Source organism: Notamacropus eugenii, chromosome 4 (genome assembly GCF_028372415.1).
Source record: "Notamacropus eugenii isolate mMacEug1 chromosome 4, mMacEug1.pri_v2, whole genome shotgun sequence".
Classification (NCBI taxonomy): Eukaryota; Metazoa; Chordata; class Mammalia; order Diprotodontia; family Macropodidae; genus Notamacropus; species Notamacropus eugenii.
Window position 1 is genome coordinate 224,561,237 of NC_092875.1, and position 26,088 is coordinate 224,587,324.

At 33.6% G+C, this 26,088-nt stretch overlaps 1 protein-coding gene across 2 annotated transcripts in view; it reads right to left on the reverse strand.

Moving 5' to 3' along the window:
* Positions 1-1,226: 1,226 nt before the first annotated feature.
* The window catches only part of CDH7 (cadherin 7), a 196,077-nt gene continuing 171,215 nt past the window's right edge, over positions 1,227-26,088 (reverse strand). Inside the window, exons 11-12 of one of the 2 annotated variants that reach the window (XM_072604149.1) lie at positions 22,653-22,904; positions 1,227-5,999 (exon numbers count right to left, since the gene is read on the reverse strand). In XM_072604149.1, coding sequence (XP_072460250.1) covers positions 5,506-5,999; positions 22,653-22,904 — 746 coding nt within the window. In that variant the 3' untranslated portion in view covers positions 1,227-5,505. Of the gene's footprint in view, positions 6,000-15,705; positions 20,330-22,652; positions 22,905-26,088 lie in introns of those variants that run through there. The other variant, XM_072604150.1, reaches the window with a different exon arrangement.

A 26,088-nucleotide genomic window follows, 5' to 3' on the forward strand; every position in this document is an offset into this window, starting at 1 on the left:
AATGCAAATTGCATGTGCCTTCCTCAATAGATTCTTGACTCAAGTCAAAAATAATTAAGATCATAGGATTTAGAACTGAAAAAGACTTTAATCATCTAGTCCAACTCCTTCACTTTACAGAGTATAAAAAGGAAAAAAAAAAAAAACTTGAGGCCAACCAATGTGACTTGTAGCTCCCACTGGTAGCAAGTGATAAATTCAACCTTTGAACACACGTTGATTTACTCCAAAGCCAGGGGCCATTTCACTCCATCACAGAGTCTATACCACATGTACTGGTAAATTGTGACCTTCTATGATGCTTTGTTTTCATGTTTCACATAATACCCATAAAAACAAAGCTTCATGAATGATAAAAAGTGGAGGTTTAAGGCAACTCCCTGGATACTTTAGCCATTTTATTCTTCAAAAGCTTTTGCTTAAAATATCAAGATAATTGAAATAAGTGCAGTTTTGGAAATTCATAGCTATTTTGCTTTCTTCAGAGGTACATTAAATCCTCTAGCCAGATTGGCAGTCAGTCATATGGCCACTTGCCAGAAACATCTCAGGATTCAGTAGTCACTGTTACATGGTTGAGCTTATTTGACCTGATCCCATAAATATTTTCATGTACTATTCAGTATCATCCTGTAACTATAAACCAGGAGACTCTAAGAATCTATCAAAACAAAACAAAAAACATATTGGAATTTAAGGCGCTGGGGTGAGGTTATTGTATCTTTTTATTTACCTTAATATTTCACTTTTCTTTTTATCCCATGGTGACAGTCTATAGACCACCATCCCCCTTCCTTGCACTTTTTCCTGATGAAATATATTCTCACTTCTCTCCCTCTCACTGTCTCACAATTTTGGGGTCATTAATTGCTATCCACACAGCCAGTCAACCTTGATAAAAAATAACCACTTCCTTTTCATAATAATTTCCACATTGGTACATGATATATTAAATAGATTTTACAGCCCATATGCAAAAGTTGGCTTATTTGCAAACCTATTTTTAACTCTGACAGCCTTCAAGTCTAGTAGACTGACCTCTCTACTAACTAGCATGTTGAACCTTCCCAAGTATAGTTCAAATATTGAACCACAATTAAAATTCAGTGAAATTAATAAAAGAAAACTTTGCCTTATATAAGAAGTTAAAAATAATCAGTAAAAACTTTTTATTGAGTTAACAGGTGTATTTGAAGCCAGCATTAATAAAAACAATATCCTTGTCATTAAAAAAAAACTTGAAAATGTTTAATTCAATTATTTTTAACTCATTAATTTTTTCAAAGCTATATTTACATCTTATTTAAGATTTTCTCCAAACTTAGGCACATCCCAACTGCTAATTTCAAATGCAATTGTTTATGCATATGAAACAACAAATACACTATTTGCACATTTTATAAAATATATACAGTGATCATGAGAATATTTATTTAAAATTTTTCCATTTAACTATAAAATAGTATGATATTCTATGAAGTGAATGTTTCAAAATGTTCCTACAAAACCAAATGTCAAGACTCTCAAGAGAAGAAAGATGGCCGAGTACACAGAATGAACTTTCAATCCATAATCAGGCAGAAGAGCAGACACCTCGACAGGTGTATGTAGGTAGTTAAGGATCCAAGGCATTCTCTTCTATCATTGACCTATGTTTCAAGTTGAACCTTCCAAACCAAAATCACAGCACTCCCCTCTTTCCTTTGGACACTCAGCAATCAGGTTCTGTATTTCACACTGTTCATTGCCTCTTATCAGAGATCCTAAGGTCCAGAAATGAGCCTGGCAAGCCAACTCAAATACCTGATTCCTCCTTTTCTTGGGATTTTGCTTTTGATGTTCTTGATTTTGAATTGTACTTTTCTTTGACTACAGTTAATCTAGTGATAGCAGTTGAGAAATAATTTAATTCAGATCAATAGGTCAAGAAACATTTTTCAGAGCTTGCTATGTGTCAAAGTCAAATCCCATGAAGCAAACAGAAGCAAATCAAATAAAACAGACACATAACATTTTATCTTGGAACATATAAAGATATAGAAAAATATTTATACATATATATCAAGTATAATTTTAAATTTATTAAATATTTTCAATTTTTATATTTAGAAATATGTAGATATCTTTATAGTAATAACTACATCTACAGATGTGTGTGTGAAGTTTGGCAACTGTCCTGCAGAAAGTTGCCTCTGGCACCAGAGTCGCACAATTCTAGTATGATTTAGAGGCAGGAATTGAACCCAAGTCATCTGGGCACTGAGGCAAACTCTCTATCCACTATGCAGTGCTGCCTGTGAGATCTATCTATACTTACAGGATATATATCTAGAGAGAGAGAAAGAGAGATGTCTATTGGCATAGAAATATATGTATACACGTGTGTACATGTTAACATTCACACACGTATGTGTATGTCCACACACATAACACATGTGCACACATACATGTGTTAATGTAACCATATTATTTTATATACATACTGACTCCCTGAGCCAATATCTATACTTTTACATTACTTTTAACATTTTATGTTACTATTTCTCAGAATGGAGTGATGACCCTACTTTGGGGCTGTGGAGAAAATTTCTGTTCCCTTTGCCACCTGCACATTTTGAAGATGAAGCAAAATTATTTCCTGTCAGTGAATTCTAGTATTTTCATATTCTCAAATAAGATGATGTAGGTAAAGCACTTTGCAGTTCTTCAAGCATTATGCAAATGTCAGCCTTATTTTTATTATTCATGAGAAATAGTAAATATCTGGAAATTACTGCCATAATATCTGAATAAACAAATTTAAATACTAAGGCAGATATTTTAATGCTGATACCCTCTCCACTGTTGTAATTTAGTTACTATAGCTTTAGTTCTCCGTAACCAATTGCTCCCTTCTTGGATCAGGGAAAAAAATGACTTTTTCTCCTTAAGTAGTTTCCAGATGATCATATATATCACTCATTATATTAGTGTCTGCAAGAAAAAGGGGGGAAAAAACCCTAAAGCTATTACAATGAACTTTTTGTTTTACAAAGATAATTTGCCAATACCTGTGACACATCATTCAATTTGAGGAATTTCTTTCCCTCCCCCCCCCCCCAAAAGTGGCTCTATATTTAGCAGATGTATTCAAAACAGCAAAAGTTTCAGGACTCTGTTCAGGTCATCAAGTATCAAATAGTTTCATGGAAGAATTTCAGAACACTAAATAAATTAGAGTTGATTTCTCCAATTCTACTATGATCATATACATAGGGGAAAAAGCATGAGAAAATTTATGTTCTCATTAAATGGAGGAAAAGCAAGATGAATGATATTCCTTTTCTATAATATACTTAGAACTCCATTTAGTGCTATGTGCAACAATCAGCAGTTTTGACACCATAATCCAAATATACTAAAATATTTTATCTTCCTGCAAACAAGAGGATTATTATAAAACTGTTTTCTCAGCACCTGGATGATTTAACACTTATATAATTCCTACAGTACATTTTGCTTTTATTGAATAGGGTAAGCATCATTTTCCCATCTTTTTTATTAAAAATCTTACATGTTTGACTAAAAGTCATGAACAACATCTTTCAGTTCCATTATAAAATCATATATGTGTGTAGATATACACATACACACATACATGTATTCTTTGATACAAGTTTTGGCAGATCTAAAACTCATGAAATGTCTTGTAAAACTATCAACATTAAAGAAATTTTCAGATAATTAAATTTGTTGCATTGTTTATTTTGATGAAGCTGAAGGCCACTTTCACATACTTCATTTATAATGTTGGGCTGCAAAAATTACAGACTCTTTCATAGACATCTTTTCTCTCATGTATACTTGACATATTTATATTTCATATAGAAAGCTCTTTTAGAACACCATTTTTACACAGTGCCCACTGTCTGCAGATTTATTAGTAACTCAACTACAAACTTTTTTAAAATAAAGAGAGAAGAAAAAAAAATTTCCTTGATTATATGCATCATAAACTAGTATTAAACCATGAAAGCTCATAGGTATAAATATTATTGGAATCATAAAAAAGTTCTTATTCTAAGAAATCCTATTTCAAAATTATACAGTATTTTTGACTGTCTGCAATTATCCTCTTCATTTTGGCACTCCCAGACCAGTATAGAAATTATGCATTGTGAAGTTAATTCCTTGGGGAACTTACTTATTTGCATCAGGATTTAAAGATGGATTCTGAAGTTAATAGTATTATGTTTTTTAACACAGGAAAGAAATTTCAAACAGTCTTTCGCAGAAGTGCTTCAACAGCAAAGCGGGGCGGTGCTAGGGGAAAACAAGTTCTTTTAAGTCTTAGGAGCATAGAGAACTTATGACCTTGAAAATTCAATCTTCCATTCAAACATACTCCCCATTCCCTATGTAGTCTTCTCTCCAAAATACAAGGTACAAATACTTTATTCAAATGTTTCAGACATTCTAATAACTCAGAAGAACAACTGTGTGTCCTTGTAGCTGTGTTCTTTCTGAGACATGAACGACCATGGGGCTCAATTGCTTTACTGTAATTTCTCCATTTCCATGCTTCATTTCCTTCATGTAGCTGAGACTGGAGAAAAGTCAGCATGTTCTGATGAGTTTAATACTGTGAGGCAGTAAAATGGACCTGAATTTTGTGGAGATTGGGCTCCAAAATAAATATAACACCATGTGTCAAATAAAAAAAAAAAAGATAAATTCTCCTGTACAAATCAGAAGAGATAATAAAAATTGAACAGACAGCAACTTTCTCCCCATACCTACACAGGCATCTAAAGATTATTTTAAAAAATTTTTCTCCCAGTTATTATTTTGAACATTTCATAAATTATTTTTTTGCAAGATAATGCTAATGACACTTTTTTAAGTATAAATTACATTGACATATTCTAGAGGGTTTTGTGTGTTTTGGTGGAGTGAGTAGACTGATGCAATGACTACCTAGCTAGGCATTTGCAAATATTTCTGATCATTTTGGATTCTTTAGCCAAAAACAATAAAATTTTGCTAGATGTCATGAGCCAGTAAGCCACAGGTATCAACCTAAAAGATTTGGTATAAAGAAGACTGAGAATGGCACCACATTTTTTTCCTTTCATTCATCATGTCAGAGAGATAAACTTTATATCTAGACATAGTGGTACTGGGAAGGCATTTACAGGGTTATCATTGGTTCATCAAGGTCACAGTGCACTACTGACTCAGAGAGGTTAGTTGCCTTTGCAGGTATATAAGGGTTGCTATCTATTCGAATATATCTGAGCATCTCATTTTATCAAAATGCCTTCAAATGCTCAGCATCAGTGGTCAGTGCAGTACCTAGGACAAGTCTAATGAAGATATGCTTCACCAAGGCAAAAACCTAAACGGTTAAAAATGAAGAAATATTTACACCCTTTTTAAATCCAGTAAGTAGAGTCTGTATTTGTTCTTTTTGTTTGTTTTTTTGTTTTGTTTCTCTTCAGTGCATTTCCTATTAAGGTCCCAAGGCTATGAGTATAAGCCATCCTGGCCAGTTCCATACATATCTGCAAGTCTTTTAAAACGAGGTCCCCAGTCACTGAGATAATCGTAATTCTGATCAGAGTTTGAACTGATGGAATCTAAAGAACTGAGTGACTCTGCTACTGAACCATTTCCCTCAAAGGCATATGTCTGTAGAGAATCATAAGGAGGAGCACAGGGATCTATATCAGCTTCTTTTAATCTTTCCCAAATAAATTCCCTAAAAATGACATTATCAGGGATACTTTTAAAAGTTGGTCGACTTAAGAACTGGATTTCTGGTGTCACATCCCTTCGGGTCTTAGTATCTCGGATGACATTCAAGTTCCTCAAAGCAGCCATGTCAAAAGCCTCTGTGTCCTCTTCACCACCACCTTCATCATCATACCGGACAATATTTTCTCTAATATCCCTCTCCTCATCAAAAATCAGTGGTTCTTTTTTCCGTCTTCTCATTGTGACAATCATAAGGACCAACACTGGAACACAAAAGAGCAAAGGTATAAAGGTTTAAAACAAACTCTGAAAATGATTTTTCTCATCAGCAGCATGAGTCCTACAAAGTTTGCCCATAAAGATCCCCTTCTTTATGTTAAAGAGAATTTCTCACCTACAAGTGTGGGATTTAATTTCAATAGATGGTTCTAAATTACTAAAATGATTTTAAAAGAGAATGCTTTCATATCTCAAGAAATTTTTTCCCCATACCTGTCCTGGATTAATTTCTCCCTCTTTACTGTAACATCCAAAAGTATTTGATAGCCGAAATTTGAGAATTTGTTACAACTGAACATAACAATCTTACATCCATAAAATAAAAACCTCGTTTTTTGAACTACTTAATTGCTTATGAGGTAAAATCACATCTGTAAAGGTTCTGTGTATAGTTTAATAACTGCAGTTTGAGAATTCACTGAGTTGCAGTATTTAGTCTTAGACTCTGATGAAATACTAATTCCTTGACTGTGAAGCTCTCATTTGTTAAATATAGTCCAGAATTTGGCCTACACTTACAGATTATAAACACCCACATGATAGATTATGTTTCACTTTCATGTACGGAATATTTAGTTCTTAGAAACTATGCCCATAGAGAGAGCACCTAAGACGATGACGTTTTCAGAATAGCCAATGATAGATTTAACAGATTTATAACCCTATTGACTTTAGGGATTTTTCTTGAAGGATATCAAAATTAGTACTTCACTGATAAACAAAAAAAGCATGCAAAAGAGGTCAGTACCAGTTTTGATATAAATTACAGTTTAAATAGTTTTATTATGTAATATATATATATTTTATAAGAAAACAGATAAAAAGGGCAGATCAGGTCTTTGCCAGAAAACAAAGAAACAAACACAAACACATGAAATGTAAAAAAATTGTTTTAAGTTCCTTGACTTCTTGAATACCTGTTGAAATAGGATAAAAAATAAGTACCATGTTTTGAAGCTTTCTTAGCGGGGTCAAATACGATGAAAAATATGAAGCATATCTAATGATCCATCTATACTACTGCATTATGAAAATGAATTATTTACTACATCAGTCTAAAATGTGTGGCATTTAGAAACATAAAATCTACAAATTCAATCAAGAATTGTTTAAGGATACATTAGTCTAAAAAAAGTTTATGTCAAGTTTGAAAAAGGAAAACTTTAACATTTAAATATCTATGTAGTATGTTTGCTCTTTGAAATCAATGTTAAAGATATGGAATTACAAAGTGAATATGTAGAACGAAAACCCCAAAATGGTAGTACTTTTAGCCGATTAGATATGTATTTTGTTGCACATAAAATGAAAAATTTTCATGATTACTACAATTGAGCAAATGTTTATGATTAACCTACTGTAATAAATTCTGTATATTATTCTAATATTTTTTCTTTTGTTTCAAAATACCTATAGTAAAAACTCCCATTTGTTGGATGACCCTTTGTTGAGGAGTTACAGAAAAATATAGAAAAGAAATCATGCTGTACAAAAAGCCCTTGTGTGGTTACCATTGAATAAAGATAACAGATATATAAACAGATATATATAAAGATATATAAATAATAAAGATAGAGTGAAATAACTCATTTGTTGATTTTCTTGTTTAAGCACAGTAAAGATATGATTGGTTATATAACTATCCTTTTAGCATTCTAGAGATAGTTGCAAAACTAAGCACTTCCCATGATGCCTTTTCCAGGTGCCAGGTATTACACTAGTCTCCTAGCCAAAAATTTGATTGAGAGACCTTGGCTGAGATCGTCATCTCCTGGGACTACATAGTGCTCTGAAGCACCAGTGACTCCTTTACTTTGTTTCTTCTTTTCTTCTAAGCAATGATCTATCTATTAAGTTCTTTCCTTCTTAAAGTCCAGTGAATCATACTCTTCTTTGTTAGCACTACTGGCACTTCACTTCCACGGCAATCCAGTAATTTTAAATTCTGCAACATAATCTATGTATTCCTATTTTTCTATGCTGGTGCCATTGCAACTGATGCCTTACAAAATATTATATCCCATTAGGCAAACTTTAATGCCCTTTTTTACCAAGGATGTTTAGTTAAGGTTTTCCTAAGTCACCACTGAATAGGAGAATCTCTACCTAAATTAGGGAAGATTCAAAGCAAAAATGTGTTGATAGATGTCAGGTAAAGAGAATATAGGTTAGATGGCAAAAGCTAACGATAGAATGAATAAAGGGGAAGAGGAACTATTTAGACAAGGAAAAATGAAGAATTTGCTAGAAGGTATATTTTATATGATAGGTGTGTCATGAATAATGGTTATAGCACATAATGAAAGAAAGGAGCAGGTTAGCTATTAGAAGTAAAATTTGGTAGATCAAAGTGAGATCTGGAAGTTGAGAGTTGTAGGCAAAAGTTAAATTTTCATCACATGCCCTGAACGATTTCAGACAAAGAAATCAAAGTTATCTACAATCAAATGAAAAAATGTTCTAAATCACTATTAATTAGAGAAATGCAAATCAAAACAATTGTGAAGTGCCATCTCATACTTATCAGATTGGCTTATTTGACAGAAAAGGAAAATGATAAATGTTGGAGGAGATATGGGAAAAATTGGGATGCTAATGCACTGTTACCGGAATTGTAAACTGATCCAACCATTCTGGAAAGCAATTTGGAACTATGTTCAAACAGCTACAAATGTGTGCATACCCCTTGACCCAGCAATATCATTACAAGTCTCTACCCCAAATAGATTTTTAAAAAAGGAAAAACACCTATTTGCACAAAAACATTTAGTGAGGCTCTTTTTGTGGTCACCTGGGGAACAGCCGAAGAAACTGTGGTATGTAATTGTAATGGAATGCCATTGTGCATTAAAAAATGATGAGCAGGATGCTTTCAGAAAATCCCAGAAAGACTTATATGAACAGATGCAGAGTAAAAGTGAACAGAACCGGGAGTACATTGGACACAGTAACAGTAATACTGTATGACAATCAATTGTGAATGACTTAGCTATGCTCAGCAATACAATAATCCAAGACAAATCCAAAGGACTAATGCTGAAAAAATACTATGAAATTCCGCAGAAAGAACTGCTGAAGTCTGAAAGCAGATTGAAACATACAATTTTTCACTTAACTCTTTTTGGTGGTTTTTTTTTCTGGTTTGTGCTTTCTTTTACAACATGATCACTAAGGAGATATGTTTTGCACAACTGCACATGTATAACCTATATCAAATTGCTTGCCGTCTTAGGGAAAGGTAAAGAGGAGACAATTTGCAACTCAGGATTTAAAAAAAAACAAATGTTGTTTTTACATATCATTGAAAAAAATAAAATATTTAAAAAATTCACATCACGAATATTAAAGAGAAAAGCTAGGCAAGACTGGGCAAGTGAGTGGGAAAGAAGACAAAGTGTACGTAGGAATGGGTGTGAGTGAATGTAAGAGTAAGAAGGTAGTCACCACATTTGACTACACAACTCTACTGTGATTTAAATAAATGTGCTGGTTCCTAATGGAATATTGAAGCTTTCCTTTTTCTTCCATATCAGAGGACTATATATTACCATGTAATCAGCTACCATTTATATTCTTTAGAGATATATTTCCACACTACTGTAGTAAAGCCTACCCTTTCAAACTTAAGTACCCACTAACAAGTAAAAAACAGGAAACTCATCAATGGGTGTTGTCTGCTTACAGGTATTATAAAATTTAAGGTAAAATTAATATTTTATAAGACTTGTCTTGAACATTCCACACTTGCTTGAAGCTAAGAAATATGTGAAGTCTTCTAGAAGGTTAAACAATTTAACATTTCAATGGCTTAAGAAAATATTAATTTCTAACCACTTGAGCAAGTATAAGAAATATATTTTAACCTTTATGTAGACCATAGGTGGGGAACCTGCAGCCTCAAGGCCACATGTGACTCTCTAGGGCCTCACATGCAGCCCTTTAACTGAATCCAAACTTCACAGAACAAATTCCCTTAATAAAAGGATTTGTTCTATAAAACTTGGACTGTCAAAAGGCCACAGCCAAGGACCTAGAAGGCCACACATGGCCTCAAAGCCACAGGTTCCTCTGCCCAATATTGTATGTTCTGCAGGGATGGGAGATAATTACTGTATTAAAAAGAATATGTTCTAAGACAATAAGTTATTATTATATATATTTTTAAAACCTGCTACATGTTGAAATGTCTCCTTTCATGTACCACTGTAATACTAAAGTGGCAGTTTTGTATACAGTTGAAGTAGTAGTTATGAAGCAGTACAAAATACTGACATTAGAAAAGTTGGCACCCTTCACCAAGACACCTTAGTTTGGGAAGATTCAGGTATGTATTTGTAGTTATGAGACAAGTTGGAAATATGTATCACCTTGGCAAGTAACTTAATATCTCTTGGTCTCAGTTAATTCACTGGTAAAGTGGAGGGCAGCTAGGTGGCACAAAGGATAGAGCTCTGGGCCTGAAGTCATCTTCGTGAGTTCAAATCTGGCTTTAGACACTTACTAGCTGTGTTACCCTGGGTAAGTCACTTAACCCTGTTTGTCTTCATTCCCCATGTAAAATGAGTTAGAGAAGGAAAACAGCAAATCACTCCATTATCTTTGCCAGGAAAACCCAATGAACAGCATGATTCATTGGGTCATGAAGAGTTGGATATGACTAAACAACAACATACCCACCTCCTCTTTTTTTACACGGCAGCTATGTGACACAAATGAAGTTGTTATAAAATATTGACATGAAATTTGTCTCCCTGCAATTTCCACTCATCCGAATTTTGCCTTCTGGATCAATGTAGAATAATTTTGTTCCCTTTAACAGAGGATAATCCTTAAGACATGCAAAGGCATGTAAGACTTTTCCTTCCTCATGTCTACTTTTCAGGTTTCATGTTGTCCATATGGTATGTTTTCCAGATTTCTTATTATTCTGTCATTCTTCTTCACATGTGCTCATATTTGTAAATATTCTTCTTAAAAGCCAGGACTGGACAAATTACTAGAAATATAGACTGCCCAAGGCTCAGTAAGATGCTTCTATTTCCATGATGTGCTTTATATTTTCACAGAACTTTTTCTCTCTCTCTCTGCCTTGTTTTCTTCTACACACAAATATATACTAAATATTCCCTATATAGCTTGCATTTATATGTGCACATACATGTATTAGAATGGAATTATAAGCTATTACATCAAACTTCTCACTCCTATCCAGATTATAGTCAATTAAAACCTCATATTTTTCACACAAACTTCCATCAAGTCAGATTTTTTTCCTATCCTGTATTTATACAATTGATTTTTTTGAATTTCTAATATGTAGAACTTTACATTTATCCTTATCAAGTTTGCACCATTGGTTTGTAGTCTACTGAAATAATTATGAATCCTAATTCTTATATGTAACGTGTGAGCATGCCTAGTCAAACAAAAATAAATCCTTATATATCTCTACCTTTCAGATAGTTTCCCTTAAACAGTAAGAATAATGAATTTTTACAGATATACCTATTTAAGGAAAAGATTTAAAAATATTAGAAAAATCTTGCTATTTTTCAATAAAGGTATGTTGTTTATTACCAAGTGATATACTGAATGGCTTAATACTTACTTATGACAAAAGCTGTGACTACTGTGTGAGGTATTAACTGACAAACAAATTACACTGAATGTTACTGAATAATTACAAAGTAGCCTGTGTAAAAGGCTTTCAAAAATTTAATTTTTTACAACATATAAATGGCCTTTCATTGTCATTCATCATAGTGTCTCTTACATGCATAACTCAACATACTTTGAAGTTTTAATCTCAAATTCTGCCAAGTTACCTTGGCAATGATTTTATTAAATGAATACTGAACTTTACATTTTAATCATTTGGATATTCAGTGCCTCATGATTGATTTTTAATAAAGGGAGTTGGGGTCAGGAAACAAAAATGATCCTGATTAGATGATCTTTCAAATTCCCTTCTGGACCTATAATGTGATAGTGCTTTTGGTTTTGTCTTGTTTTGTTTCTTAAGTAAAACAAACTAAATATTTTTGAAAAGTCAAAAAACAATTAGAATGTTCTCAGGAAGAGGATAGTTGTTTCAAGTAATTAATCATTCCAACAGGATAATCTTTTCTTCTAGTAATCAGAGAAGCCAAACATATTTCAATTATTATGAATTTAACAATCAGTATAAAGTACTGCAGAAGAAATCTATCCTAATATAACTAATTGATTCTTGGGTTTATATTCACCATGAGTCAAAGCATATACAACTTTTAATATATAACTTACAGAAAACTAGTAATAGAAAATTATGATATTTTTAACTGAAATTAATGATAATTCAACTTGGAGAACTGCCATAACATTAAAAAAATTAATAAAACTGTTGGCTTAATTTTTTGTATAAATCACTTAATGTTAAAATTTTAAATTCACACATTTATTAAGAATCGACAACGTGTTAAGCATTATACTAGGTAACGAGAGTGATGCACAGATAAGGCACATTCCCTTTATTCAAGGAGTTTGTCACCTCTGGGAGGAAATGAGAAACACACAAATAATTTAAAGCAAAATTAAATAGCATAGATTGAGTGTGACAAATAGAGAGAAAACATTAATTGGGGTCAGGGAAGGGAAGATTGTGGGATTTGTCTAATATGGTTAATGGCCAACTGTACAAGAAATAGGATAGATTACACATCATTCCTGTGTTTTGCTTATATTATGCTCAATAATTTTGGAAAACAGAATATTTCATTTCCAGTTCTAATTGGCATGGTCTCACATCTCTTACCTCTAGCCTAAACCCAGCTCTAAATCAGTGGTCTCCAACTTAAAGTGTGTAAGTTGATACATCAGGGTGTTGGATGACAGTATTAGAATTTTGGGTTTTTATCTAAATTTTGTAAAAGCTTTATTCTTAACAAATATATAGATTGTAACTGGCACTCTCAGTCACTGTATTTTTTGCCTACATAAGGTAAACAAGATATCCTAAGAAAAGACCAAGAGTTAAACATGTAAATAAGTGGTTGACAATTTTAATTGTTTTTTATTTTCAATGTATTGCAGTTTATTTGCATGCAACTAAATGGACTTACTAATTATATTATCTAGTCTTAACTAACCCTCACAACACTGAAAAATATTTTTAAAACTATTGTAAAGAAATCATGGGTTGGAAATGATACAAATAATTTATGTACAGGTAACTAAGAAAACGGCAGTGCTGTCAGTTCTCTTACGCATAATAGATGGTGAAACAATTACTAATGTGATATAACAAGAAGGATAAAAAATACTGAACTCACTGCATCAAAATGAGTATTTGAAATATATATGCCCATCTATTATCTTTAATTATGAATCTTACGCCAAACATCTACTTAGCTAATTATTGTATGAAACCATCATGATTAGCAAGACATTTAAAAACTAATACATTTTTGCTGATAATAATAAAAATTAACTATGAAAATTCATTTTTTATGCTTGAAAAATTTGGAAGCATAATTTTCAAACCTTTCGAAAAACTCATCTGAAGAAAATTTTCAATGGCTTTTGAACTCATTGGGTTAAACATCTAAAAATGCAAATCTTGCAAGACCTACCTATTCTAGCATCAGGGAAGATAGACATTTAGTAGCTGGATTTAAGCAAAAATCATTGTACAATGTTGGATGTAATTAGAAAATGACCATTAGACAAAGTGAAGTGAGCAGAAACAGGAGAACGCTGCACACAGTAACAGCAGCATCGTGAGATGATCAATATTATAATTGACTCAGCTTTTCTCAGCAATATAACGATCCAAGACAATTCCAAAAGACTTAAGAGGGAAAATGCTATCCACATCCAGAGAAAGAAATAATGGTGTCTGAATGTAAACCAAAGCATACTATTTTCACTTTATTTTTTTCAGGTTTTTTTCCCTTTGCGAACTGTATTTTTTTTTTTTTTGTAAACTGTTTCTTTTTTCCCAACATAACTGATATGGAAATAGGTTTAGCATGATAGCATATATATGTAACCTAAATCAAATTGCCTACTGGTTGAGGGAGGGTGTGGGTGAGTAGGGAGGAAGGGAGAAAATTTGGAACTTAAAATTTTATAAAAAATGAATGTTAAAAATTCTTAACATGTAATTGGAAAAAATAAAAGACTCTTTAGAAAAAGAAAAAACTGCAAAAAAAGAAAATGACTATCACGATTTAGTAAGTGCAGCCAAAAATTTACTTCCTCCACTTAGATATACATATTAAAGTCAAGCATTGAAATTAACTGAACTTAGAACCAGACTTTTCAATTGCTGTATCATAACATGTTAAACAGATTTTCAAAAATAATGACGCATACTCACTTTCTTCTCTCTAAAATTACTAATAGTAGTGCAAAAATGTTTATACCATTGAATAAAATAAATTTAAAAATTATTTTATTTCATCTTTATCCTTTTGACGTCTTATGTTTTGTAATATATACACTATGTTCACATGTGCATATAGTTTATAAATAAGTATACATATATTGTTCATGCATGCTCAACATTTTTTTTACATGATGCATAATCTTAAAAATATTTATAGAGCACTTCCCTAAAGCTCCAAGTTAGCATTTCTGTCATTTAATTATTTTGACCTGGTTGTCACAGTACTTCGATCACAGTCGTGTAAAAGACAACTCAATTTCTCAATCAAACCTTTTCTTCCTTCCCACTTTGTACTTTGGATTTTGACACAACCATCCATCCAATCACTCAGACTTGAAACTTGGGAGTCATCTTTGATTCTTCTCTGACTTTCACTTGCCTAAGTCAATCACTACTTCCATCTCTTAAATCTCTCCATTTCTCTGTTCTGCTACCATTGCATTAATCTTCCTCCTCATTGCTTCTTGCTTAGATTATTACAAAGGCTCCCTAAATAATCTTGCTTCCTTAGTTTTTATTTCCCTGAAATCTTACATACTGCTGCAAAAATAATCCTCTGAAAGGATATCTGATCACATTACTCTTTTCAAAAACTGTCTTCCATGAATCCTTATCTGCTCCCCTCCCCACCCCTAATCTGAGGATCTTTACCTGCTCTTAATTGGCATTATACTTCTTACCTTAATTTTACATTGTATTGTATATGTGCATTACTACACATATGTAATTGTCCCCACTATAATGTAAGCTTCATAAACACGAATTGTACCTTACTCCTTTTTATTTCTCATAAAAACAAATGTATTTATTGTAAACATCCCAGTACTTCCAAGGATTTGTGATTTTGTCTTTATAGGTTCCCACCCTTCCATCTCGACTTCTCTACATCTTAGCAGTTGGCCATCAGGAGTGGCAATTGGCCCCCCTCAAAAAAAATTCGTCAAACTGACTAACCTAGTGAAGAGTCTCTGAATTTAGGTAAATGGGGCCTCAGGTGCCTACATCATAAGGACCTATTCCAAGGCTTTCCAGCAGTGTAGGAGGTGTTAAACCTTGTGATCTGTTGGCATAGGTTTCAACCTGAGTGGAAAGACCCTGCACATAGTAGGTACTTAATAAATACTTGCTGAATATATGAAAAAAACAAGAGGGATCCTAGTTAAGTGGAACTGAAATGTAAATAACTATCTATAAATTTTGATTAATTTTATGAGGCTTTCTTCATGGTGAGAGGTACAGAAATTAGAAATAAAACAACAAAATAAAGTTACCACAGTAAAAGGAAAACTTTATTACGGGGAATACTCTCCCTAATAAAACAGCCATGAGATTTTCACTTGGTGGCTCTGTTAGTAATTTTAATAAGGAACAGGGATGGTAGGAAATACCTAGTCAAGTTATAGCTCCATTAACTATATACAAAAAAATAAAGCAACTGGTATCACTAACATGTATCACTCATAGGCAACTACCACTCCCACCACCCAAATAGGTCTCTGAGGGTAGAAAATAGAAATGAACATGTTTTATAAGGAACACTCCAGTTACCCTTTTCTGAAGGAGGAAAACATTTGCTACCATTAACTACTGGTGTCTATTCATTCTTTTTTTCATTGGGAACTTGGTATGTCAGACCAAGCAACAGATTTCTTTACATTTCTGTGACTGTAAATGTTTATAATGAGGATCAAGAATCTTCATAATGAAACCATTATTTTTCCTCTAAGTTATGCTTATTATTTTATGTACAGAATGTTTATTAGCTACTGGGCTCAAGAAAGGAGCATTTCACACATAAAAATATAACAGTTAAGCATACTCATGAATAATGCCAGTAATTCATACTGTTCATCAGCTGATGGATGAAGAAGAGAAAAGTCACTGTCATCATTTAAGCAAGAACATGTGACAGCGAGTGGTCCAGCTGCTCACCTGAAAAGGAATGGAGGCATTTGGATTCCCCTAGGCAGCAGAATGCTTCTGAGAAAGCCTTATTAGATTTGGATGTCTGAGGCAAGAATAGTCTATTACATACTGTATCTGAATATTGCCACAGGACTTTAGTTGCTCTGCTTAACTTCCAAGCTGGAGAGAAAAAAGGCCTTATAACAACTCAGTCACTGGTTTAAGGTGAAAAATCATTCTTTGAACTAAGCAAAAATAATATTATGGAAACTATTTGAATCTATGTGCTATCAGAAATATCAAAAAAATGTTTTTAAACAAAAGAGCTAGAAAGTGCTTATATTTTGTTCATTTTCTCTCAGGAAGTGATTACCTATGAGCCACTGAAGCTATTGCTTTTCAGATATGTCGAAAATTTATAGTTCTGCAAAGCAGTTTGAGTCTTATGGGAAATTAACCCCATAAATCAACAATTAGTATTAATCACGGCCAAAAGGATATGAGGTTATACATGTGTTGGTAATCTTAGAGAATGTAATTTATATTTCAGAGAAGGGTGACTACAGTACCTTACTCATTTATATACAAAGTAATTATAATCTTCTGTAAGAAAAACAAATGAAAAGTATCAAATTTCTTCCTAAAGAAAAAGTATCATTAAGTAGAGCTATTTGTTTAAGTCATAAACAGTACAAAGTAGGGGACTGATTCGTTAACTACTAAATGTAATATCATAATTGGAGTAATTTTTGTTCCCTTCCTAGAACTATCAACACTTTGCATGTATGCCTCCTTTCTTAATTATGGATTCCTAGCTATTAGGGGAAGAAAAACTTCAAATTGATATAGTCAGTTGCTGTCAGCAGGCAGTGCCTGGGGCTGGATATTATTAAAGGCCAGTTTCCATTATGACCTAACCATTCCAAAGGTGTATCCCTGCTTTACTCCTATCATGCACAGATAGGAAAAACAACTGGAATTTCTCCCCAGGAATCCTGCATCTGTTATACACTACCTGTGTGACCTTGAATGAGTCATTTAACCATTCTTGGGTTTAGTATCTCGTCTATCAAATGAGAGTCAGATTCAATAATCAAAGGTGCATTTCAGCTCCAAAACTTCCTGAAACCTTGTGATCTTCCTTTTTTAGGATATACACTGGTTAAGACAAACCTCCTGAAGTTTGGATACCAGGACAGGAAAACTCAGGAAGACAAAATAGCCACAAAAAAAAAAAAAAATTTCCTTTGCATTACAATGCATTTAGGAGCTTTGTATAAACAACCCTGATCTTTATTTTACACCTATTTGCTTTCTATGAAATATACTACACCAATGTTGCAAAATTATTCCTGGTTGTCCATTCATTCATTCATTCAATAAACTTTTAATAAGCACCTATTATTATGTGTAGGACCTGTGCTAAGCACTGTCCTAAAACAAACCTGCTAGTCTTTATATACTATTAGTGTCCTTGAATTTTCTGATATTGTCTTTCATGTAATTTCAATCACAGCTCAAAAGACACTGATTAGAAATATCTGGCCATCAGCTCCTCAAAACTTCACCTTTTGAACATATATTTAGGAGTGGAAAGGCAAAAGGTATGGAAGGTGGATAGTGATTCTTCCCTCAAGTGAGCTTAATTTATCTGGTAGTTCTTTTCACATACACATATTTTCTACTGTCTGAATATATGCTTCCTATAAGATAATAAACTATGTGAGAGAAAGAATAATATTATGTACTGTTCAAAATACTTTTCTTCAATGAACAGATGAAGGAATAAAACACTCATCAGAGGATAATAGATTTTATACCTTAAAAGGTCTTTAAAGTTTACCTAGTCCAACCCCCTAATTTTAAGGAAGCGAAGTCAAATTAAAATGACCTGCCCAGCAATTACCCAGATATTCAATTTGAACCAGGATGCCAGAATTCATATTAATTGCTCCTTTCACAACAATACACATTTGTTAATCCTCCATTAGCTTATGCAGAAATCAGGTGCAAACCAGTTAAAAAGCATATGGTGGATTTAGTTAGTATACAAAACGTATTAGAAATCAAATAATTGAGTATAGACAAGAGAAGGGCCTTAAAAATATAAAAAAAGTGACTTAAGGATATTCAGGTAAAGAGTTATTTCAATACAGAAAAAATGTATCAGTACTAATTTGATGTTTTCATGACAAATTAATAATTTGTCATAATAAATAACAATCATGATAATAACTTTATGTAGTGCCTACTCTGTTCCGGGTACTGTGCTAAATGTTTCATGCATATCCCATTTGACCGTCACAATAACCCTGGGCCGTATCTGAACTTAGGTAATTTTGACTCCCAACCTAGCACTTCATTCCGTGTACCACTCATCTGCTTGTGTATTTCCTTTTACACCCAACTCAATTACAGATAACTCAAAGGGCAACAGAAAGATGTATGATAAAAGTAAGGTGACCCCAGAATTTTGTCAATGATGATGTGTTAGGAAGAGGAAAGATAATAAACATTTATTAAATGTCTTCTATGCTATGCAAGGTGCTAATAAGCACTTTACATTTATTTTTGCATTTGTTTCTCACAAGGCAATGCTGTTATACTTATAGCTGAGTAAACTGAGGCAGACAAGTTATGTAACTATTTGAGGATGAATTTAAACACAGGTCTAATTGACTCCAGACCTAGTATTCTATCTACTATGCCAGTTAGCTGCCCCTGTACCATAACATAAGAGCTCACTGGAATAAAAGACAATATCCTGGCCCTTCAGCCACAGTGAGGGATTGAGACACCAAAAAGCATTTATTAAGACTCTACTATATTCCAGGCACTGTGCTAGATGTCAGGAATAAGAGATGGAAGGAAGGGAGGGGAGAGGGGAGAGAGAGAGAGGGAGAGAGAGAGAGAGAGAGAGAAGGAGGGAAGGAGGGAGGGAGGGAGAGACAGAGACAGAGAGAGAGACACAGAGAGACAGAGAGAGATAGAGAGGAGGAAGAGAAGAAAAATGTTCTTTCACAAAGCTTATATCTTATTGATGAAGATAAGAAAAAAATACATAAATCGCTACACAATATATAAAATGTCAAGATAATTGTGGGAAATGGGAGATTAAATGTCTTGTCTGGGGAACAAGAAGGCAGTGTGGTTGGCTGGTCCAGAGTACCTGAAGAAGGTAAATGAATACAATAAACCTAGAGAAGTTGTTTGGAGACAGGTTGTAAATAGCAATAAGTGCCAAAAAAGAGAGTTTGTACAAGATCCTGCAGATAATAATGGGCCACTGGAATTACTGAGCAGGGGAGTAGCATGGTTAGACATATTTGGCAGCTGTGAGATGGTTAGAGTGGGGCGAGATGAGGCAGAGAGATGAATTCAGAAGTTACTCCAATAGTCTAGGTGAAAGATGAAAGTCTGAATTAGAGTGGTGACTATGTCAGTGGAGAGAAAAGAACATGTGGGAAATACATCATGGCAAAAGAACAGACCTGGCATATGATTTCATATGAAGTCTGAAAGAGAGTCAAGGATGACTGTAAGTAAGAACCCTAAAATGTCCAGTAATTTTAATTCATCTAGGGGAGTCTAGAAGAGGGATAGTTTTTTTGGGAGCAAAAATAATGAATTCTGTTTTGGACATGCTGAATTTGAGAATCCTGCAAGACATCCAGTTTAAAGTGTCTAATAATTTGTTGGCAATGTGAGGCTGAAGAACAGGAAGCAGACTGGGGCTTAACTCCTGATTTTTTTTTGATGTGTTTTAACTAGCTTTTGTAGGATTGTTGACAAAGAACCTAGTTTCACAGTAGCATCATCTTTTGTTTCTCAGCCAAAAAAGTAACAGTCTTTTTCAAGTTCATGCCTTCATATGAACTTGATATTCCATGGGTAACTAGAGACCTCATCAATTCTCTTTTCCTTACAATTAAGCTTTCATTGAATCTGTGCCATAGTCTGTGGAGGTTTGGGCTTTAATTCCTGAAAATAAAAAAAAATATTCATATCAATTTCTTAGGTGTAGCAAGGATAAATCCACATAGACTTGGGAAGCCAAGTGCTCAGCAAGAGCAGTTGTCCCATCCAAACAACCTTATTTCATGTTTGGGGTCTCTAAGTCATTTACAAATGCAGTGAGCATAGATCAGCCGGTACTGGTTTAATTTTATCATTTAAAAAATTCTGAACATAGGCACACTGAAACAAGCTTTTTCATAGACATAAAATACAAAAAGTGTGATTATGAGAATAAAATGATTTTGAGGAAAGGAGAGATTTTTAAAATGGTTGTTTCTGAGAAACTCAAGTGAGATGCACAGAGACACTGGTTCATTGTGCAAAAGTCTTAGACTTTTAGTGAGTTATCTTTGATAAGATGGCAAAGATAAAGGTGGGAAGAACAATTAAGTGTCTGTATTTGAAATTACATGTCAGATACCATCATGTTCTGATTAAGCCATACTATTTGGAAACATTTAGAAACTAAAACTGGATGAAGTATATGGATTTTTAAAGTGAATGAACAAACTGGAAGATTCTCCATAATTTGAGATATATTTAAATAAGTACATTTAAGTAAAAAAGTGAAAGCACTTTTTAAATATAAAGCACTATGAATCATTTAGTTTCTTGTCATCTTGCTTTTGATCAACATAGAAGTGATTTTTGTTTTTTTTTTTTAATAATTTATTTGGTAAAATTATAGCATTGGCTAGAATCAAGACTAAAATCCTACAGCCAGATATCTTACAGCTGAATTAAGAGGACAAAGATTAGAAGTTGAATCTTGAGTGGAGCGACTTGCCTCTGCCACTGATTATTACTTTGTGACTAGAGTTAAGTTTTATAATGTCCAAATCACAGGCTGACCCTGAAAATACTATAAAATCTTTGTTACCTAGGAAATACAGATTGAGTTGATGGTGAGATATATTTGTATCAATACATACATGCATATATATAGAAATATATGTATACTGTGTTTAAGTATAAGTTTATATATACTATATATATTTATATATAAGTATATTTGTATTTATATATTTATCTAATTTTTGTTTCTTACCAAAGACTTCTGAAAAGTTTTGATTCAAAGGGGAAAAGCCCATAAAAAAAAAAAAAAAGACAACTAGATTCAACTTCTAATCTTTGTTCTCTTAATTCAGAGAATCTGCAATTTAGGTTTTCATCACTTCATTTTTTTTTTTCAATCCAATTACGTTCTACTCTTCTATTCTTACTCAGAATGACTTCAATTTGATTTCAATTCAAACAAAACTTTAAATTTGAAATGTTTATATTTACTTGAGAACTTCTGAAGCTTTATACCATATGTGTGAAATTTTAGGAAATTATTTTCCCTTTTATGTTTGTTTTGCTAGAGCCATAGGATACTACTCTAATTTTGAATTTTTATGGCTTATGATCTGAGTTTAAAAAAAATCAAAATTAAAAGATAAAGCCACATAATTATGCTCACACGCAGGAAAGCAGATCTAGGTCCATTCCATATCCTCCCACATTTCTCTACTCTTGCCTAGAGTCATTCTTTACATACTGGAACGGATAAGTCCTTAGTTAAAGGAATAATTTGTTGGAATACTCTATTCCCCAACCATACTGATTAGTGCAGTTATGTGTTAGATTGTATAACAGTTACTCCTGTACTGAGTGAACTTCCAGATCAAGTTCACAATTTGCTAAATATGTCTCCTGCTTTGTCTTCAATTCCCTGGCCATTCCATCTACACTATTAATTTAATCCTACAATAAAAGAACACCATGTAAGAGATTCTCTGGCTCTTCTTATTAATTTACAGCAGTTGCAAGTGCTAGCATTTGAATAAACTTTACTGATCAAAGAATATCTGTAAGGAACTTTTAAAGGAAAACTGAAATGGTAGGCTCTCAGTGGGCAAATAAGGCATATACAGTAATCTGAAAATAAACAGCTGTGAGAAGTTTAAAAACACCCTTTAAAAAGCCATTCTAAAATGTGAACCATTTATCTTCAATTGTTTTATAAGATGAAATTGATATAATTCCTCATGAGCTTTACTTTAAATGTGCCACTGGAGGCTGCTCAACTTTGATATAATTTATCTAAATTTGATGTGCCCAAACAATTAACTTTCTGTTTCTTAGTGATATAAAACACTACTTAGTGTAATATTCATGTTAATTCCCTATGTGAAACTGAAAGTAAATAGTATGGAATACAGCCAAGTACCAGTATTTGTGTTCTTCTCCTTATCCTGTCTACTGTGCTAGGACAGGGAAAATGGGTAACACCTCTTGTACCTACCCAATAATGTTAAGACACAGGCAAGGATTGCTATAAGGGCTCCCGTGCTAAGTCCTGCTGGTAAAATGTATGCCTCTGCATTACACGTTTGAGCTATGCCATCTGCGTCACAGTCACACACTCGGATGGTGAGAGTGTTGGTACTGCTAAGGGAAGGAGAACCACTGTCCACGATGAAAATTGGCAGATAGTAAACAGACTGTTCTTGCCTCCGGAATCCATTTCTCCTGGTGAGTACTGAGGCAGTGTTATCTAGGATTGAGAAAGAGACAGGTATAAGGCATGATCTTTGGTGGAATACTTTACAAAGCAAAATAATCTTTCCCTTGAGACTATTTATTAACTGTGTGCTGCGTGCTATTAACTTTTTATTAACTGTTTCTTAACTGGATCACCTTCTATGAAGACGATATCTCTTAAGTTTTTTGGATTCCAATATCTCCTTCAAATTTGTTTGTTTCAAAGGTTTGAGACATGTGCTTCCATTTATTAGTTAGACTTTAATACAGTGACTGCTGTGGAAGAAATCTAAACCATTTTATTTACTCACTTATGACTCTTAAAAAATGATTAGGTAGTATAAATTTAAAAAAGTATCTATACTATTTCTTATATTAAATGACACTTAATAATCTCACATATTTGTTTAACTATGCTAGAAAACCTTAGGGAAAGCAATAACAAATATTTCCTATTGCATAGGTCTGATTATGATCGTTCCTTGGCTCAAAAATCTTCAGTGGCTCCCTACTACCTACCCAAAACAAAACAAAACAAAACAAAACACCATGAACTTCTTAGCCTGGAATTAACTGTAGACCCCTATAGTCTGTTTCCTACCTAGCATAACTAATTAATATTCCTCTTTATGCAGCATATGGCTCCAGGCATACTCCTAATCCTAAATACCTGGATATATTCCTTATGTCTGGAAGGCATTCACCCCACTCTATTCTTAAACTGCTGGAATTCTCCTCTTCCTTCAAAATTCAGATTAGCTGCCACTTCTTTTATAATTTTTATAATTATTTCCCTGATATCATTTACCCTTCATGTTACTTCCTTTATAATTTTTCCCTTGATAGCAATACCTCTTCACCCTAAGAAGTGATTTCTCTTTCCTAAAATCTTTCATACTAATGTTTTCCTTTTTCTACATAATTATATCTGAATTAAATATATTTATTCCCCTTTTCTCACTGTACTTCTGGTTTCCTTTTTTAGGATAGGGACCATGCTGTTTACCTTCTTTGTATCTATTTTACCCACTGTAATAGTACTTAATAAGTGTTTGATGGATTGAATGTAATATCCGAAAATGCCAGAGAAAGTTCTCTAATACATCAAACCTGTATTTCCTTTCCTTGATCAGACCCTAAATTTTTCACCACTGATGATCAACACCTTTTACATACTGCTAAACCAGACATCTGAGTAAGACAAATGGGATAATAAAACTTTATTCATTTAATTTTTTAATAAATTTTTTAATTTATTTTTTAATTCATTTATTTTATATTTTAATAAATTTATAAGGATCTATGAGGAATTTTGTGATTACTGCCACATTTAGAAAATGTTACCCACTGGGTCAACAAGCAATATATCAGGCATTATGTTAAGGACTGAGGATACAAACAAAGGCAAAAAGCAGTTCCTGCCCTTACGGACCTCACATACTCTCATTCTAATGGAGGAAACAGCATGTGAATAACTAGATACAAAAAAGGCATATTTAGAGAAGCGAGGGGGTAACCTCAGAAGAGAAGGTGCTAAAACCTGGGAAGTGTGGTACGCACAGGGAAACTTTCCTAAAGAAGGTGGGACTAGAATTGTTACTTGCAAAAGTTAGAGAAATTAAAAGGTAGAGGTGCCAAGGGAAAGCATGCCAGGCTTGGGGGACAACCAGTGCAAAGACCTGGAGAAGGAAAGTGGAGTGTCATATGTAAAGAGCAGCCAATTAAGGCATTGTAGCTGATCTTAGAGGGCTGGAAGGGTATTAAAATTTAGAAACCCTGGAAAAGTAGGAAAATGCAAATCTGTGAAGATTTGCTTTAATAGCCAAAGAGAAAATTTTATTTTTGAAATAATCAGGGTCTGCTGATGATTACTGAGCAAGGAGTAACATGTCCAGTCCTGTGTTTTAAAAAGAACACTTTTTTTAGCAGCTGAGTGGAGGAAGGATTGGAACGGGGAGAGACCTAAGACAAGGAGACCAATTAGAAGTTTATAGCAATAGTACGGGCAAAAGCTGGTAAGGATCCGAGGTAAGGTGGTACCTGTGTGAGTGAAGAAAAGGAGAAATACAGGAGATTTTGTAGTAGATTGGATATGTGGGATATATGTGAAGAATCAAGGATGACAAAAAAGGTTGTGTACCTAGATGAGTAAGGAAGATGATGGTGACCTTGACCATAAAATGGAAACTCAGTGCCCTTGAAAATAATAGGAAAGTTTAGAATCCTACAATTAGGGAATGGCTGAAAAAAGTATGGCATATATATGTAATGGTATACTACCATGTCATAAGAAATGATAAAAGGGACAGTTTGAGAGAAAACCAGGAAGCCCTCTAGGAGCAGATGAAGACTGAAATGAGCAGAGCTATAATTTATATAATGATTATAGAGAAAAAAAACTTTGAAAGACCAGATCCCTGATCAGAGCAGTGATAAACCAAGAGTCAAGAAGACTAAAGATATCACTTTCTATACACCTCTTGGTAGAGAAGTAATGGACATAAAACTCAGAATGAGTGAATGAATGTTTTGCCAGTGTAGAAATTTGTTTTGCCAGACTATACATATATTTACTGTGAGGGTTTCCCCTCCCTCCCTTCCTTCCTCCTCCTCCTCCTTCTCTCTCTCTCTCTCTCTCTCTCTCTCTCTCTCTCTCTCTCTCTCTCTCTCTCTCTCTCTCATTATTGCTCCACTGGGGAGAAGATAGGGAGTAAGATAATAAATGTTTGCAAAAATCAACAATCTTTTTTTTTTTTTAAAGAAAAAAATCACAGAAATTCAAAAGAATGCAGGGGTTTTTTTTGAGGGGGGAAGAGGGGAAGATAATAAATTCTGTTTTGGGATTTTGAGTTTGAGATACTTATAGGACATCTAACTTGAGATGTATAAAAGACATTTGGTAATGGGAGCTTGGAGATTAGTGGAGAGACTAGGTCTGAATTTACAAATGGGGAATCATCATAGATGTGATAACTGAACTCATGAAATTGATAATGGCAAATCGCTTAAATATTTTTTTAAAATATGAAGCTGGTGAGGACTTCACCAAGGGGCAGTTAAATGGTCCAAACTCAGGAAGACTCATCTTTCAGACACCAGGCCTGGCATTCTCTCCACTGTGCCACCTTTCTGCCCTCCGACTGAATTTATATTACGTAAATTTGTCTTAGTAGATATCTAGTAAGTACTATACAATG